This window comes from Lepus europaeus, chromosome 2 (assembly GCF_033115175.1).
Source record: "Lepus europaeus isolate LE1 chromosome 2, mLepTim1.pri, whole genome shotgun sequence".
In the NCBI taxonomy this organism is placed as follows: Eukaryota; Metazoa; Chordata; class Mammalia; order Lagomorpha; family Leporidae; genus Lepus; species Lepus europaeus.
This window is the reverse complement of record NC_084828.1, coordinates 4,328,541-4,346,178: the sequence shown is the minus strand read 5'-3', so window position 1 is coordinate 4,346,178 and position 17,638 is coordinate 4,328,541. Positions and strand designations below refer to the sequence as shown.

The 17,638-nt window shown below is 59.8% G+C and overlaps 1 protein-coding gene across 2 annotated transcripts in view; it reads left to right on the top strand.

Annotated features, from left to right (window-relative positions):
- Positions 1-17,638, top strand: part of BACE2 (beta-secretase 2) — a 77,977-nt gene that overhangs the window by 14,031 nt on the left and 46,308 nt on the right. For both annotated transcript variants that reach the window (XM_062175172.1, XM_062175177.1), the window contains exon 2: positions 16,070-16,158. In XM_062175172.1, coding sequence (XP_062031156.1) covers positions 16,070-16,158 — 89 coding nt within the window. The remainder of the gene's footprint in view (positions 1-16,069; positions 16,159-17,638) is intronic.

The window sequence follows — 17,638 nt, the reverse complement described above, 5'->3', positions numbered from 1 at the left end:
CCCCTAAGGACGTTTTCTTAAGTGCACATCCCATCTGTATCAGTTGCTGGCTTTTGCATGATTTCGTGTCTTAGGAAATGGTGAGGCGTGGCGTGCGGTTCCCATGATGCAATATTTCGGAAGTGTCTGTGCAGAGGGACCAGGTGTCCCTTGGAGAGCTGCCCCCTTGGTTAAAAGGGGAAGGCAGACAGTGGTGACATGGTGTCCTGTGGCAAGCATGGGAGACTCAGGTGTGAGCCGCTTCGCACCACATACCACTTCTCTGTGAGAGTGTCCACACCGCCATCGCCACACGCGTGAGTGGCGCCTGTGCTATGACGTCACAGTGGCCCTGATGTCAATTTCCCAGCTCCGTGGTCATGGTCTGGGACTGTGTCACAGAGGCTACCATTGTTAACTGGAGCATGGTGATGTGGCTCGTGACCAGTGTGGGTTTGACCACAGGGGGGGAAGGCGTGGCAAAGGCCGGATGTTGACTCCAAACGAGACCCTGAGGCTTTGCCGTGGGGGGCGGCAGGACATCACATTGCTCACCCAGTGCTTGCATAGCCTGTCCACCTGAGCCTCCAGGAGGGACAGCCTGGCTGGGGGGAGGGGGACACTCTGTATCCAACAAGCCGATGGTGGGAGAGGGGAGGACTGGGGGCCGGGCTCCGTGTCGGGGCTGGGCAGTGTTAACCACCTACAAGCTGCCAGGCCCCAAGTCCCTCTTGCCAACCACTTGTCCCCTGGATGGCCACCTCCTGGCGTGGGGGCTCTCAGTAAGTGGTCTGGACAAGGATGAAGGCTGTCACAGGGCGGGGCTGTGGCAGTGCCCCTCCCACCACCCAGAAACCCAGCAGAGCCGTGCTTGCCCGCGGGGTTGGATGGTGCCGCAGTGCTGTGGGGTGCTTGTCCCCTGAGGACCTTGCTAAATACAGATGAACCAAGACCCACTGTCTGGGTGGGATCCAGGGCCCGCCCTCTGGGTGGGAGAGCAGGGACCTGTCACTAATGTAGGCACCTGTAGCTGGCCCAGAAGGGTGCTCCAGGCCAGGAGAGGAGCAGGTGCAAGGGCACTGAGGCAGGTGTGTGCTTGCTTGTTGGAGCAACCTCAAGGGGGTCCATGTGATGGGAGTGTGGTAGGGGAGGGGGCCAGAGGAGAGGGGCTAGGGTTGCTGTGAGGCAGGAATTGGGGAGCATGTTATGGACATGCCCATCAAGGTGCCTCTGCCATCAGTCGAACCGAGGGCGCCAGGAGTGGCTGACCATGAGTTGGGGTTGAGCGAGAGGTCCTGGGTGAACACCCAGGTTGGAGGGTCCGCAGGGTGGCGGTGACATTTGATGGTGTGGAGTGAGTCTAGGTAGAGAAGAGGCAAGGCCCCAGGATGGGCCTGGGACACCCCCAAGACCTAGAGGTGAAGGAGGTGACCAGGGACGGAATGGGGAGGCAGGTGGCAGGTGGAGGGCACCAGGCGAGGGTGGAGTTCCGGAAGCCGAAGGAGGAGTCGTGACCTGTGCCCCACCCCACGGCGGGCCATGGGCGAGCCGGGCAGCAGGACCCGCGTTGGCACCGAGGGGCCGCTGTGGGCAGGGAGTAGAGCTGTTTCCACGGGGTGGGGGCTGAGCGAGGAGGTGCTCCAGGGGGAGGGTGTGGGGGCCCTGAGCCGGCGGGCTTGCGAAGGGGACACAGCACCGGGGAGAGCAGGGGCACGGTCCGGCTTGGGAAATGGGGAGAGCAGGGGCATGGTCCGGCTTGGGAAATGGGCGTCAGCTATAAGACATCCTCCCAAGGGGGAACCCCGTGTCCCCCCATGACTGGCAGGCGCTGCCGGCAGCAGAGAGGGGAGCTACAGGGCGGCCAGCCGAATGGGAGCGTGGGCAGCAGAGTGTCCCTGGCTGCTGGCCGCGTTAAGCCACAGTTTCCCAGGCTCTCGGGGGCTTGTCGGAGACGGCCAGAGTTCAAGCATTGCAAAGCTTCTTAGTTTCTCCCCTCTGTGGAAAGTTCTGGAAGATTTCCCCATGACTGTTCCGTGCCATAATTAGGAAAACATCCGTATTGCATGGACAGAAAAGCGAGGTGCCGCCATCATTTCTCCTCTAGCGTTCTTCCAAGACACCCGGGCGCCACAAAGCCGCAGAGCTCCACGGGGACTCCATGCCTGTCCCCAGGGAGTGGACGTGCAGGGGCCTTTAGGACGTCTTTCTGGCAGAGAATGGTGTCTTTGATAGCCCTGTGCCCGTCAGATGCTCTTTTGTTTTTCCCGTGGACTTAGCGAGAGAGGAGACATCAAAGGCTTCTAGGAACCACACAGAAGCAGCTGCTTCCTCGGCCGCTGGCCCCACAAGCAAAGGGCAGCGGAGTGGACACAGTGGGGCCTTTCTGTGTTGCTCGTCCCGGGCTCGGGCTGCTCAGATCGGCTGCAAAGTGGTTCATGCGCAATGGAGATAGCGTCTTTGTTTTTAAGATGATCTCAGCATAGAGGCTGGGTCGCAGCAGGCCACGTTCACGTGAATATTAGTGTTCGTGGATTGTTGGTTGTTGTCCATTAACGCTCTCGTGTGTAATCACCAGTGTCCCCAGAGATGCTCGCCCTTGGGCCTGAAGTCACATTTCCTGCTCTCGGGCACTCGATGGTACTGTTCTATGATGTATTTTCCTGGATAACAGGAGCGCCGGGAGGCTCACCCTGCAGGGCCATCCCGCAGGTCAGTTGTATATACAACACGGTCATTACTTCATCATCTGAGTGCACAGTTGACAATGACAGAATTAAAATTGGTTGTGTTGCCTTGAGACATATAATAGAAGACATCATTTTATTTTTAAAAAATATCTATGTATTAGAAGGAGGGAGGGGAGAGGGAGAGTAAGAGAGAGTGCTCCTGTCTGCTGATTCAGTCTCCAAATGTCTACAGTGGCCGGGAGACTGGAGCCAGGAGCTGTAACCAATCTGGGTCCCCCGTGTGGCTCGCAGGGGCCCGTGTACCTGAGCCATCACTGCCACCTCCCAGGGAGTGCGTCCGCAGGAGTCACATCAGGACGGATCAGGATGGAACCCAGGCACTCTGATGCTGGGAGGCGGGCTATGTCAAATGCCCTCCCCCACCAGTCACCAGGAAGTAATGTTTTAAAGTGTGTTGAGTGACAGGGTAAAGAGCTTGGAATTAGACTTGAAGTTCGGTGCTGAAAGTTCACACGAACCACCTTAGACGGAGCGGTTTACAAACGACATCAACTGTTTCTCAAATTCTGAGCCTGAAGTTCAAGATCAAGGTGCCGCCTGGTCTCAGTGAGGGCTCCCGTCCAGGCTGCGGGCTGCTGACCTTTCTTGTGTCCCCATGTGCTGGAATGAAGGCGGGGAGACCCTGAGGGGCCCCTTCATAAGGGCTTCAGTTCCACTCATGAGGGCTCCACACTCATGACCTAATCACCCGAGACCCCGCCTCCTGCCCCATCACCGTGGAGGCTAGGCGTTCACCTGCCGCAGGAAGTGTCCCGCCCACAACATGCAGTGGGCTATTGCTCAGCTCTGAAAGGCGTGACAGTCCTGACACCTGTTAGGATGGGCGTGAGCCTTGAGGATGCTGTGACCAAGAAATAAACCATGAAACAAAGGTCGACACAGGAGAATTGCACTTGTAGGACGTCCCTGGAGGAGTCCGGTTCACAGAGATGCATGATGCTGGGGGCTGGGGGCGGGGGGCGGGGCAGTGGAGCATCATTTCAGCTTTGCAAGATGAACAGGTTCTGGAGGTGTTCAGGTTGATCCGGGCCAATCCAAAGCCAGGAGCCAGGAGCTTCATCCGGGTCTTCCATGTGGGTGCCAGGGCTCAAGCACTTGGTTCATCCTCTGCTGCTTTCTCAGGTGCATTAGCAGGGAGCTGGATAGGAAGTGGAGCAGCCAGGACTCGAACTGGCACCCATATGGGATGTGGGCATCACAGGCAGTGGCTTAACCCGCTGGGCCACAGGGCCAGCCCCCGGATGTGTCCCGAGAGTGAAGAGTTACACACACCTTGGTGAGACTCCTAGCCTGGCTCTGCAGGTCCTTTGGAAAATGCCAGAAGAGTCAATGTTCGGTACAGTGATGTCCCCTAAAATCCCGGGTGATGTTAATGAGTTCCGGGCGGGTGGTGGTGGCTTTCATTGTCCCTTTGGGAAGGAGGAGACCGACCAGCCCTTCCCCCCATCACCACATACGGGCACCGAGCTGCTTCCACGCTGTCCGGGGGCTTGCTTTCTTGTGGTTGTGTGTGGATTTTCCTTTCCGTGGCAGAGGGACCGCCGTGGCTCTTGGAGGCCACGAGCACAGTTGGGCAGGCCGTGTGACTCTCCACAGGGCTGGTTAAATACCCGGGCTCTGTTCCTTCGTCAGGAGACTGCTCTGGGGCAGGAGGCGCGTAACCTGAGAGGTTTCGGGAAGGCTGTGAAACCCTGGCATGCCCCGCTGAGAGAGACGCTTCCTTTGTCCTCCCTCTTGGCCTCCCCAGCCCCTGCAGACACCTGAGCTTCCCTGGGGAGGGGCCAGTGGAGCAGGTGGAAACTTCCAGATGACCCGGCACCCGCAGCCCTGGCTGTAGACATACACTGTGGTGTCTGCATGGAAGAGGCGGGGAGAGAGCCAGGCCCAAAGAGAACGCTGTGTGCAGCCCGTTGGCCCACAGCTGGTGCCCTCAAGTGGGATACCTGCCGTCTGTCCTGTGGACTCCCAGCCTGGCTCGGCAGGCCACTGCTGGGCAGCCCTGAGCCAGGACTACAGCCCTGGGGCCTTGGCACTGGGGGAGAAGAGGCCCGCCTCCTCCCAGGTGTCGGTGTCATGTCTGTTCTTGTCAGCCTCCATGGGCAGACAGGGCCTGGGGGTGTGACTGAGCGGAGTAAGGCAGCCCACACAGCAGACAAGCGGGTGAGGGGGGAAGCCCGCAGACCCCTTTGGGGGGTGGGCTCGGAGGGCTCTTTCCTCTCTTTCTGAGGGGCTGCCCGCCCTGTGCCACAGCCTGGGCAGAGCACACAGGACCCATCCCAAGGCACCTGCCGGCGGGTTTGTGTTGCGTTCACTGTGCAACCTCCACCACCCTCCGCTTCAGCCCTTCCCATCGGCCGTGAGAGCAGCCCTGCTCCTCCTTGGGGAGAAGTGCTGGGCCGGGCTGCGGGGGCACAGGTACGAGGGACCCCAGGGGCTGAGCCGTTCTCCCAGCCTCTCATCCGGAGCCTGGGGCTCCTGGACCCAAGGTGGCCTCTCGGGGTTTCGAAAGGAGCAGCCACCAGAGACGCTTTCGAGGGAAGGAGGGAGCGAGGCGGGAGCAGAACCCCAGGTCGAAGAGTCTGAGGGTGAGACCCTGGAGCTCACGGAGGCCCTGCCGAGGGCGCTGGACCCGGAGAAACCCCCGGCCGGAGCCCAGCCCAACTGGACGTGAGTGTCTCGGGCGGGATGGCTTCAGTGACGCCTGCCCGACATTCAGTCATTCGTGCAGCAGCCCGCTACTGAGCTCCTGCTGTGTACCCGGCGCTGCGCTCGGGGCTATTCAAACAAAACCACTCCGGAGGAGGTGGAAGGGACGAGGGGAAAAGATGCCAGAAGTCAAGTAGCCGCACCTACCGATCACAGAAGAGGAGGCCCAGGGGCAGGCAGACAGGCAGGGCTCCGGGTCAGGGAAGGGAGAGCAGGCACCTTGGTGCCTGGCCACACAGGGTGATGTGTGGATCCGAGGCGGCCGGGAGCACTGGGAGTGAAGCCGGGGTGAGTCCAGCTTGGATTCCTGCAGCCCTTGGAACGCTGCTTTCTCCCCTCGAGAGCCACAGGGCTGGGTGGAACGTGCACTTGAAGCTGCGTCTGTGGATCCCGTGTAGGGACGTGGCTTCCAATGCGCCCTGGGTCTGCGCACGCGTCGCTCCGCTTAGAAACGTGCCCTTTTACGCTCTTTATAACCACGATGGGTGTTTGTGGGTAAAGTCCCAGGGCTCCATCAGGGAGTGATGCTGCTCTGTCAGCATCACCATCTACAGCCAGCTCACCTGCACCTGCTGCACACCGAGCTGGCCGTGGGAAACCGGGCCCCCATCCCTGGCTCACACAGCCCAGCCCCGGCCCGCCCCCACTAGCCACGTGGCAGTGTGGTTTTCCCCACGTGTCTGTGGCCCTGCGCTTCTCCACATGGTAGTAAAGTTGCACGCCAGCCCACACGTGTGCGCACACACACACAGCTCGGATACATTGTGTCACCAGGCTTCCCGTAGCCAAGTTCTGTAATGTCTGTTTGTGTTCAGTGGGACGCTCTGAAAATGATCTTTCTTTCCGTCCTTTATAAAAACAACCTGTTTCCAATGGTGGGGCGGCGACACGTGTTGGAGTGAATGAGGTTTGCTTCCAGAAGCTGTGGCACTCAGACAACACCCAGAACACAATCGGCGGCTGTGGCTATGGCAAAGAGCCCACGCAGCCGGGCCCTCGCTCCTGGGGGCCGGTCCTGCCGCAGACGCCGGCAGATGGGCTGCTAATGGAATTAGGAGTCGTGTTCAATGAGCCATTCTGTAAGTGATCCGCTACTTTTCGTATCTGTTAACCTGCTGATCAGGAGACAGTGATGTCTACAGAATCTTGGATGAGCCGCCGGCTGCTCCCTTCAGCGCAGCGGCCACCTGACCGTCCCAGGTAGCCCCTGGCTTCCGGGGGTGTGGGCAAGGCCGCAGCTGAGCGGTGAGAAGGGACCGTGGAGCGCTGCACCGCCAGGCACGTGTGGGCTTCTGCAGGGGGCATGCGTGCAGCTGCTCAGGTGGCTCTCCCGGCCACGGCGTCTCCCTGTGCCTGTCACCGTCTCCGCATTACAGGACTCTCGGTCTAGGGTCTCAGTCCGTCCTGGCTGCTGTGACGGAACACCCCGGGCTGCTCGGCTTTTGAGCCAGGTGTTTATTTCTCAGTTTTGGAGGCTGTGGTCCAAGGTCAAGATCTGACGATTGGGCAGGGCCCCTTCCGGGTGCTGATGCCACTCGTGAGCCTCCACCCTCACAGTCCCAGACCCTCCAAAGGACCTGCCTCCTAACGCCCTCACAATGGGGGCGGGGCGCAGGCAAGGGGGGGTGGGGCAAGGCACTGGGGGTGGGACACAGGCACTGGGGGCAGGACACAAGCACTAGGGGTGGGACACAGGCACTAGGGGCGGGGCAAGGTACTAGGGGTGGGGCACAGGCACTGTGACCGTAGCAGAGCTTAAGAGGGGTTAAGAGGGGAGAAGTGAACCAGGCAGGTGGAGGTGGCCAGGACCTGGTACACTGATGAGAGCAGGGTACTGCTGGGGGTCCTGGGGACTCCACCCACCAGGACTTGCAGCAGGTGGCCCAGGACACACACAGAGCACTGGGGGGCGGAGCACAGGCCCTGGGGCTGGACCAGGACACACACAGAGCACTGGGGGGTGGGGCTGGACCAGGACACACACAGAGCACTGGGGGGCGGGGCACAGGCCCTGGGGCTGGACCAGGACACACACAGAGCACTGGGGGGTGGGGCTGGACCAGGACACACACAGAGCACTGGGGGGAGGGGCACAGGCACTGGGGCTGGACCAGGACACACACAGCGCACTGGGGGGCGGGGCACAGGCCCTGGGGCTGGCCCAGGAGGCGGGGTTGGCCCAGGACACACACAGAGCACTGGGGGGAGGGGCACAGGCCCTGGGGCTGGACCAGGACACACATAGAGCACTGGGGGGCGGGGCACAGGCCCTGGGGCTGGACCAGGACACACACAGAGCACTGGGGGGCGGGACACACACAGAGCACTGGGGGGCGGGGCACAGGCCCTGGGGCTGGACCAGGACACACACAGAGCACTGGGGGGCGGGGCTGGCCCAGGACACACACAGAGCACTGGGGGGCGGAGCACAGGCCCTGGGGCTGGACCAGGACACACACAGCGCACTGGGGGGCTTGGCACAGGCCCTGGGGCTGGACCAGGACACACACAGAGCACTGGGGGGCGGGGCACAGGCCCTGGGGCTGGACCAGGACACACACAGAGCACTGGGGGGCGGGGCACCGGCACTGGGGCTGGACCAGGACACACACACAGCACTGGGGGGCGGGGCTGGACCAGGACACACACAGCGCACTGGGGGGCGGGGCACAGGCCCTGGGGCTGGACTAGGACACATACAGAGCACTGGGGGGCGGGGCACAGGCCCTGGCACACACAGCGCTATCTTCCCGGGCCACCTGCTTCACTGTGACTATGAGGCAGCAGCGAACGTCCACCAGGTGTTGTTTGTCCTTGGTTGAGGCTGTTCCCTGGAGCGCTCATCCCTGGGCACTCAGGCCCTGGATGCAGGACAGGCTCAGTCCTGCTGTCAGAGGAAACACCAGGTGCTGGAGAGAGCCCGGGCTGGCCAGGTGGCCACCAGCATCCTCTGGGGCCAGCAGTGTGACGTCCATGGCACTGCTGCACCCTTGTGTGTGGGCTCCTCTTTGGAAGGTTCACTTGCTGCAGCCAGCCCTAGCCTGGACAGAGCGGGACAACCAGACACGACAGAGCACAGAGCACAGCCCTCACATGTCAACTCACATCATGTGTGATACATTGTTACCAAGTTCTGTTTCATTGCTAGAATGGTTGCTCATCTACTGTGCCACATCTGTAAATTAAACTTTATCATAGGTCTATATGTACAGGAAGCAGCAGTCTGTGAGGGGTGACCCTGTGCTAGGTGTGTGTACAGGAAGCACAGTGTGTGAGGTGTGAACTGTGCTAGGTGTGAGGACAGGAAGCACAGTCTGTGGGGTGTGGCTCTGTGCTAGGTGTGTGTACAGGAAGCACAATGTGTGGGGGTGACCCTGTGCTAGGTGTGTGTACAGGAAGCACAGTCCGAGGTGTGAACTGTGCTAGGTGTGAGTACAGGAAGCACAGTGTGTGGGGGTGACCCTGTGCTAGGTGTGAGTACAGGAAGCACAGTCTGTGGGGTGTGACCCTGTGCTAGGTGTGAGTACAGGAAGCACAGTCTGTGGGGTGTGGCTCTGTGCTAGGTGTGTGTACAGGAAGCACAGGCTATGAGGGGTGACCCTGTGCTAGGTGTGTGTACAGGAAGCCGCCGTCTGTCTTGGGCTTTGCACGGCTGCTGTTTCCCACATCTTCCAGGATCATGGGATGCACTCTCTGACAGTAGAGGGGACACTCTAGGTTTTCTGTAAGGAGAGCGTCCGGTGATTCATAGAGAACTGGACAGTCCCCTGAGTGTGGCCTGCCCCGGCCAGTTCTGTAAAACAAGCAGATTCCTTGCACACAGGTCCTAGGAGTCGGGCTCGGGCACGGCGCCCGGCTACCTCTGACTGTATCAGATTGCCCCCCGCCTCCACTGCGCCCAGGAGAGCTGCTCTGTCTGCCCAGCTACGGGTGAGGGGTTCATGTGTGCCGTCGTCGCAGGCATCCAGGGAGCATCAGACAGATAGTAGGGAGGAGGGCTTTGGTCTCGAGCAGCCCCCAGCCTCACCGAGAGAAACAGTCGGTGACCGGGAGAGTAACGAGGCGCCAGGCCACGTGGGTGCCGAGGGCCAGATGGCAAGGACTGCTCTGTGCTGCAGCGGGGAGGCCTTCCCGAGGGGTGGCCTGGCCCTGGGCCCCGGGTATGCCCTTGCCTGGGGTTGGGTGTGGTTTTCCCCGAGGGCCCACGTGCTGCAGGCTTGGTCCCTGCACGGTCACATTGGGAGTGGCGGATGCTCTAAGAGGCGGGACCTGGAAGAGAGACGCTGCGCTAGGAAGGGCCTCGTGTGGCCCTGGCGAGTCCTCGCGGGAAGGCCGATGCCGAGATGGCGAGGCCGGCCGCTCCCCTTCCTGGCTTCGACTCACACGTCTCTCCCACTGTCACCGTGACGCCGGGTGCCGTGAGGGGACGCAGCCAGGGGCCCTCATGGCCTTCTGCCTCCTAAACCGAGGCCTAAATAAACCTCTTTTCTTTGTAAGCCCCCGGACGCGGGGTGGTTTTCCTTATAGTAACGGGAAACAGGCTGAGGAGGTCTGTAGTTTGTGCTGGCAGACAAGGGGGACGGGGCTCAGCCGTCAGAACAAGAAGAGGGGCGTGGCCGGGTTAGGACAGCGCTTGGGGTGCCTGGGACAGAGGACCACCTCCGCGTCAGGTCCAGCTTCCTGCTCACGCACACCTGTGAGGCGGCAGGGGATGGCTCACGTGCTGGGTCCCTGCCATCTCCGTGGGAGACCAGATGGCGTCCCCAGCTTCCGCCTGGCCTAGCCCTGGCTGTTGCAGGCATTTGGGAAATCAGCCAGTTGGTAGATCTCTCCTTCCCTCCCTTCTTCCCTTCCTCCCTCCCTCTCTCTCTCTCTCTCTCTCTATCTTTCCCTCTCCCCCTCTCCCTCTCTGTTCCCATCTTCCTCCCTTTAAAATAAATAAAAGTTTTTAAAAAGAAATGCAACTGATGCTTTTTTTAAATGAGGGAAATAAGGCCCCGTAATGTGTGCCGTTGAAGCAGTGAGCGGGTCTGGCCGGCTCAGCCTGGGGGAGGCCCTGCCCGCCCTGCTGGGGAGTCCCTGCAGAGCCTCTCACACCTGGATCTCTGCAGTCAGCCGGCCCCCGGGCTGTGCACGAGCCGGTGGCAGGGGTCAGCGGGATTTCCCACCCGCGTTCCCAACTCACGCGTGTGATCCATGCTCACATCTGCTCGCTTGTGAGGGCCCGCGCTGCGATGAGCTGGCATTGCCGCCTTCACCCCTCACCAGTGCCCCGTGGGAACGGCCGGTCACCCTCTTCCCAGAGCAGGGCACAGAGGAGGCCTCCCCAGGCAGCGGCTCGCTAGTGGTGGAGCGAGGGGCGCCCCGGGGCCTTCCGCACGGGCTCAGCGAGGAGGCGCAGGCAGGGTGAGTTGACACCAAGGGAGACTTGTCTTCTGGAAGAAAACCATCCGCATCCGAAACCCGTCCAGTTCCCGCCCACCCCGGGTACATTGTGTGCGCCTGGGTCGAGCAAGCAGTCGCCAGAGAAGGTCTCCGCCGTGGGCCACCACGGGGTCGTGCCACTCCTCCCCTCGTGTCTTCTGGAATCTTCGCCTGCTCTCTGCCCTCTGGGATGTCGCGTGCAGCTCCGTGCCCATGGGTTTTGTCAGTGAACGCACACCTGCGCTCTTGCCCGGAGTAACCGCCTGGCCTCCCCCCATGGAAGTCCCCCAGTCTCCAGCTGCGGTTCATTCACTCCCCCGCTGCTGCATGGGTCCCCAGGGCTGGGGCTGTCGTCTGGAAGAGGCACCAGGCTGATAGAGCAGCGCCAGGGACTGGGGCTCAGAGCCCCAGGTCGGAGGAAGAGGAGCTGATGATGGACGAGGAGGACCCGGGGTTCTACAGGAGGCCACTTGATGTCAGGACTAAAGTGGGGAGCGACACCCGCTGGGCCATTCCGCTCACCAAGGTATTCCTGTTCTCACCTGCATCTCCCTCCTGCGTTCCGAGTCATTTGGAGTCATGCTTTGAAAGCGTAGAAACGGGGGCTGGTGCCGTGGTGTAGTGGGTAAAGCTGCTGCCAGCAGTGCCGGCGTCCCATGTGGACACCAGTTCGAGTCCTGGCTGCTCTACTTCTGACCCAGCTCTGCTGTGGCCTGGGAAAACAGTAGCAGATGGCCAAGTCCTTGGGCCCCTGCAGCCGTGTGGGAGACCAGGAAGAAGCTCCAGGCTCCTGGCTTCAGATCGGCCCAGCTCCGGCCATTGGGGCCATTCAGGGAGTGAACGAGCAGATGGAAGACCTCTCTCTCTCTCTCTCTCTCTCTCTCTCTGTAAGACTGCCTTTCAAATAAATAAATAAATAAATCTTTAAAAAAAGACTGTTAGGTTTTCAAAAAAATTATAAAGTGTAGAATTATTTCCTGAAGTGGAGAGTATGTGTGTGTTCAGCCTGTTCCTGGGGACCAGGAAGTATGTATGTGTGCACCTGTGCCTGTGTGCCCACGGAGTTGAACCCAAAGAGGCGGGCCACGGATTCGGCGGTCCCCGGACTAGAAGCAGCGGCAGCTTGTGTTACTGGTGTGTGGCGTGGGCTGACGTGTGTGGAAGAAACCCCGAGTATTTGACTCCCCATTTGTTTCAGATCATGGAAATCCAGAAATTCACAGGTCCAGTGGCATCGTTGCCATTGGCTTTGCTCTGCGGCTGAGACGACTCGCACAGGTGGCCGATGGTCTCCATGAGAGCTCAGTATGAGAAATGTCTGTTTTGCTGTTGGCCACTCTGACGCCTTCCATGAGGCACAGCCCGGAGCGGTGCTGCGCCTGCGTGTCCGTCCCCTGCCTGACCTCACGGCTGCCCTGTTTGTGGAGATTTCTCAGGTTGTAGATTCTAGAATGACCTACAGGGGCAGCTAGCCAAGCAGGAACAGCAGATAGAATTTGCTCGACAGCTTCTGCCGTGGTTGTACCTGGCCACCGTTAACAGGTGCCCTGCGTAAGATCAGGCAGAGGACCTGCTGGTCTTTCTCTGTGTTTGTGGTGTAGCCGAGCAGCCAGGGGTGGCTGTGTGAGCGAGCCCAGGTCGGGAGCTGCAGAGGCTGGGCTGGAATTCCGGGCCCAGGGAGCAGGGGAAGCATCCACGGCACCAGTCACTGCGCTATTGTGTGGAGGAACAATGGTCTCGCCCCTGCTGGGCGGGGCCTGGCTGTGTGGGAGCATCCCCGTGGACAGGAATACCAGCCGGGCGCTGGTGCGTGGGCGGGGCCGGGACCAAGGCCACGCTGACATTTCCCAGGGGTGCTGCCTGGCTGCCCACAGAGCCAGGAACACTTGTGAAGTGGCTTTGGTGCGTGGCACCGGGCGTGGGCGCTGTTCCCACTCAGGAATCCGCCGCTCACCCTCCCCGTGACCTTGGATGACCTTGTTCGCTGTTGTGCAATCCAGGGCTTTTTCAGCATGGCCCATGCTCCTTGCCTGACCACCGCACCCCTCTCTTTTTTTCTGTAATGTTTATTTTATTTGAAAGGCAGAGTTATACACGGAGAGAGAGAGAGAGAGAGAGAGAGAGGGGTGCCTTCCATCTGCTGGTTCACTCCCCAAATGACTGCAACAGCCAGAGCTGAGCCAATCCAAAGCCAGGAGCCAGGAGCTTCTTCTACGTCTCCAAAGGAGGTGCAGGGGCCCAAGCACTTGGGCCATTGTCCGCTGCTTTCCCAGGCACCTTAGCAGGGAGCTGGGTCAGAAGCAGAGCAGCCGGGACTCGAGCTGGCACTCGGAGGGACTAGATGCCGCGTCACAGGTGGCGGCTTAACCCGCTGCAACACAGCACCGGCCCCATTCATTCCTTTTAAAGGCCCATCGATCCCCAGGCCTCCCTTGCATTTTATTTCCCCTCTGTCCCTCACCGCTCCACGCCTGGCCACCTCTGCACCTTCCACGTTCTCCCTGCCCCCGGTGAACACTGCGACTGCCCCTGGGGACAGCAGCGAGTGCTCAGGGTCGTGGCTCCCAGGCCCCGGCCTGTGTCGGCTCTGGCAGGTTCTGCCCGCTGGGCAGCAGTGTGGCGCTAGACTCCTGGCTTTCCATGGACAGGGACGGTGCCAGGCCTGGCCGCATCCACTCTGTTGCAGAAGTGGCTTTGAGCCCGTGTCAACCCTGAGCTGGCCACAGGGGAAGTGTTAACAATAGCTGCTCTGCGGGCCGTGAGCAGCCTTTGAGACGGGCCTGCCTGGCAGAGGCACGCCACGACCAGCTGTCCTGGTGCCATCCTGGTGCTGCTCTGGTGCCGTCCTGGTGCCGCCCTGGTGCTGCCCACAGAAAACGCCTGGGAAGGCGTGTCCACGGCAGAGCTCGAGTTGGGTGGTCGTTGGATTCAGCAGGCATATGTCTCCCAGGCGGGCTGGCACTGTGGCTCAGCAGGCAAGGCCACCGCCTGAAACCCCAGAATCCCACACGGGCGGGCACAGTTCCGAGTCCCGGCCGCTCCACTTCCGATCCAGCTCCCTGCTAAGGTGCCCAGGAGAGCAGCAGAAGATGACCCGAGTGCCTGGAGGACAACGCCAGCCTTCATGGCCGCTGGGGGAGTGAACCAGCAGCGGAAGATCCCTCCCTGCCTCTTTCTGTAGCTCTGCCTTTCAAATAAATAAATAAATAAGATGAAATAAGATGCCTCCTGGGGCACCACATCGTGTATAAAAGTGGCTTGTGGGGCCGACCCCACTCCCTATCCAGCTTCCTGCCAAAGCACACCCGGGGCGGCGGCTCAAGTGGTGGTCGGACTTGGATCGATTTAAAAAAAAATTATTACAAAGGAAAACTTGGCTGTTCCACCATCCTTATCTATTTTTTTTTAAAGTTTATTATTTATCTATTTATTTGAAAGGCAGAGTTACAGAGACACAGGCATTTTCCATCCACTCGTTCACTCCCCTAATGGCTGCAACAGCTGGAGCTGGGCCAGGCCAAAGGCAGGAGCCTGGAAGTCCTTCAGGGTCTGCCACGTGGGGGCAGGGGTGCAGAGACTCGGGCCACCTTATACTGCCTTCCCAGACACATCAACAGGGAGCTGGATTGGAAGTGGAGCAGCCAGGACTCGAACCGGCCCTCATACGGGATACCAGCATTGCAGGCAGCAGCTTAACCCACTGCACCGGAACACTGGCTCCATCTATGGCTTTTTAAGCTTGAATTTTAACTTGTGGGCTCTACCTACATATTCTGTGTTTATTTCTAAAAGACGTGTTCATTCTGTAAATGGTTGGCTTTCTGTGTGGACGTGAGCTCGATGCTAGACATAAAAAGACGAACGACAAACACATCTTCCGGGGCAGGTGCTGTGGGGCAGCCAGTTCAGCTGCCCTTGGGGTGCCCACGTCCCCTGCCAGAGTGCCTGCTTCGAGTCCTGGTTGTTCCACTTCTGATCCAGCTGCCTGCTGAAGCATCCTTGGTGCCCACAGGTGCTGGCTCAGATGCTCGGGCCCCTCCCACCCACATAGGAGCCCAGATGGAGTTTCTGGCTCCTGGCTTTGGCCTGGCCTAGCCCTGGGTATTGTGGGAATTTTGGGGAGTGAACCAGTAGGTACAAGAGTCTCTCTCTCTTCCTCTCTCTCTCTCTCTGCCTTCCAAGTTGATGAGAATAAATAAATAAATAAATAAAGACCCACAGGAGGACACGGGCCAAATGGGCCAAAGGAGCCAGATGAACCATGGCCACGTTGCTCCCGGGAGTGGACGCGGAGCATCTGTGTTGGAGACCAGCTCCACTGTGTCTTAGAAAACATGGAAGAGACGCCTGCCCTGTGGCCCGACAAGTTGTCCTCCTAGGTGTTTTCTCAAAAGAAATGGAAACATACGTCCAATACAGACTCAGGCAAGAATGCCCATGGCCGCCTCCTCACTTCTAGCCCACGACTGGGAGCAACCCAGCTGCCCAAAGGCAGAGACGCCCACGCAGGTCGTGGTGTCCACGCAAGGGAGGGAGGAAAGGACCCTGCACACCGCAGTGCGGGCGTCTTGTGCAAAGGCAGCTGTGCCAGACAGAGGTCACAGCAGTACATGATTCCACTGGTAGAACCCTCGAGAAAGCAGCGCGTGGCCGTGAAGTGAGGGGGTGGTGGCCTCTGGGGCAGAGCCGGAGAGGCTGGGAAAGGAACCTGCAGGTTGACCTGGGTGTGTGCCACGCTGGAAGTCGCCGTTCCAACACTGGTGAGCGTGCCTCTCTGTTGCACGCAAATGAAACCTCAATGAAACTACAAAGGGATGCTCGTGACAGGGGCGCCCAGGAGGAGGGGGGGGGGGACATCGGCGTCACGGCTGCCGCACTGGCTGGGATTTGCCAAGCAAGATTTGGAAAAGCAAAAGTAGGGTGTTCCAGCCAGGGAAGAGCCTGGCCCAGAGCCCACGGGTGAGAAAGGGCTTAGCCTTGTCAGCAGGTGCCGCTGGCTAGCCTCTGCAGAGTGCCTGTGCCCTGAGAGCGGGGTGCGCCCTCCCTGACTGTGTTGGTTCTATCACAGCTCCCCCACCCCCACATCAGTGTGGTTTTCTTCCAACTGATCAATTGCTCAGGACTTTGATTTTTGAAACGGTTGCTCAGGAGCTGCCTTCTTGGACTGACCTCTCTCTCTGTTGTGTTTTTTTTTTTTCCTTGACAAATGAAAGCTGCAGATCCTCGTGGACACGGGGAGCAGTAACTTCGCCGTGGCAGGGGCTCCACATCCCTACGTGGACTCCTACTTTGACGTGGAGAGGTAAGCGGGGGAGCCGGCGCCGGCGTGGCTCAGCCGGAGGCCGGTGCACTGTCAAGGGGTTATGTACGAGGGGCCTCCTAAAAGTTCTTGGCAATTCCATGTTATGCACAGGCTGCAAGGATCCAAAACTTCGGTGCACAAAATAAACGTAGACCTAATTCCATTTCCCATGAGCTTCTTGGGGTCCCCGCGTGTGCATCTGCACGTGTGTGTCACTGTGCATGTGTGTGAGCGTATGTATCATGGTGTGCATGTGTGAGTGCTCACGCATTTGCACATTTTGTTGCAGCATAATCCACACCTTGATCCCCCTTGGTGCCTTCACACGAGGCTTCGCCCTACATGATCTCAAGTCCGACGTTGGTAGTTAGGGCGCTGTGGTCCCTCAGTGCTGGTTCCAGCCCCTCAGGTGCTGCAGTGGCAGCGGTGGGGCCTGGGCGGGGGCAGAGAGCCTGTGTGGGAGTGCAAGGCTGCGCCGGCAGGGGGAGGGCTGGCCCCCACAGCTGGGGAGATAGATGCTCCCTTAGCATCGTCGCAGCGTGCAGGGTTATGGTGGTTCTTGGAGGCTGTGCCTGGGGGGAGGTGTTTCCACTTGGGAGAAACTCGGGACTCATTTGGAGAAAAGCGCCTGGTGGATGCACAGAGCATTAAGGCCTGAGCCTGGGCTGCCTCGCCATCAGGAGTGAGGGGGTCCTGAGAAAGCGGTGGAGTCCGGTGCTGGTGCCGTGCCCACTCCCTGCGAGGCTCGCATCCCAGGTGAGTGCAGGTTCCGGCTGCTCCACTTCCGATCCAGCTCCCTGCTCATACCCCAGGGAGAGCAGCAGAAGATGGCTCCTGGCTTCAGCCTGGCCAGCCCTGGACATTGCGACCACTTGGAGAGTGACCTAGTGGACGGAACATTGCTCCCTCTCCTGAGCTTTCTCTGTCCTCCTTTCTCCTTCTGTAACTGCCTATCAAATAAATCGATCTTGTTTTAAGGGTGGAGCCCAATGGAGGTCTTCAGAATAGAGCAATCCTTTCCAAGCACGGTCCCCAGCTCCCAGCTTTGGAAGAGCTCGGGACTGGGGGCTTGGGGTCCCCAGGGGCCCTGAGTCGGCACCCCGCTCTGGAGGAGCCCACAGTGTGGGGTCACTGCCCTCTGAGCACTCGAAGCTTCCCTCACGCTGTGCAGACGTGACCTCCATCTCTTTTTGATAAATTCATCTCGATAGCACAAGTGCACTGCCGGATCTGCTTGGTCAGGTCATGAACCATGGAAGGACTGAGCCACCACATCGGACTTCCCCCTGTAAATCCCTGTGTGTCTCCCCTCTTCCCGCCTCCCTTATCCTCGGGCTTTTGTCCCAGCCTCAGTGGGGGGTGAGGGATTAGAGACAGGGAAGCCCCAGCCTGGTGGCTTCTGAAAATGCCGGTCAGTTTCATGGGGCAGGAAGTGGCCGAGGAGACCCACATGTCCATCCGTCTCCTGCACTGCGGCCGG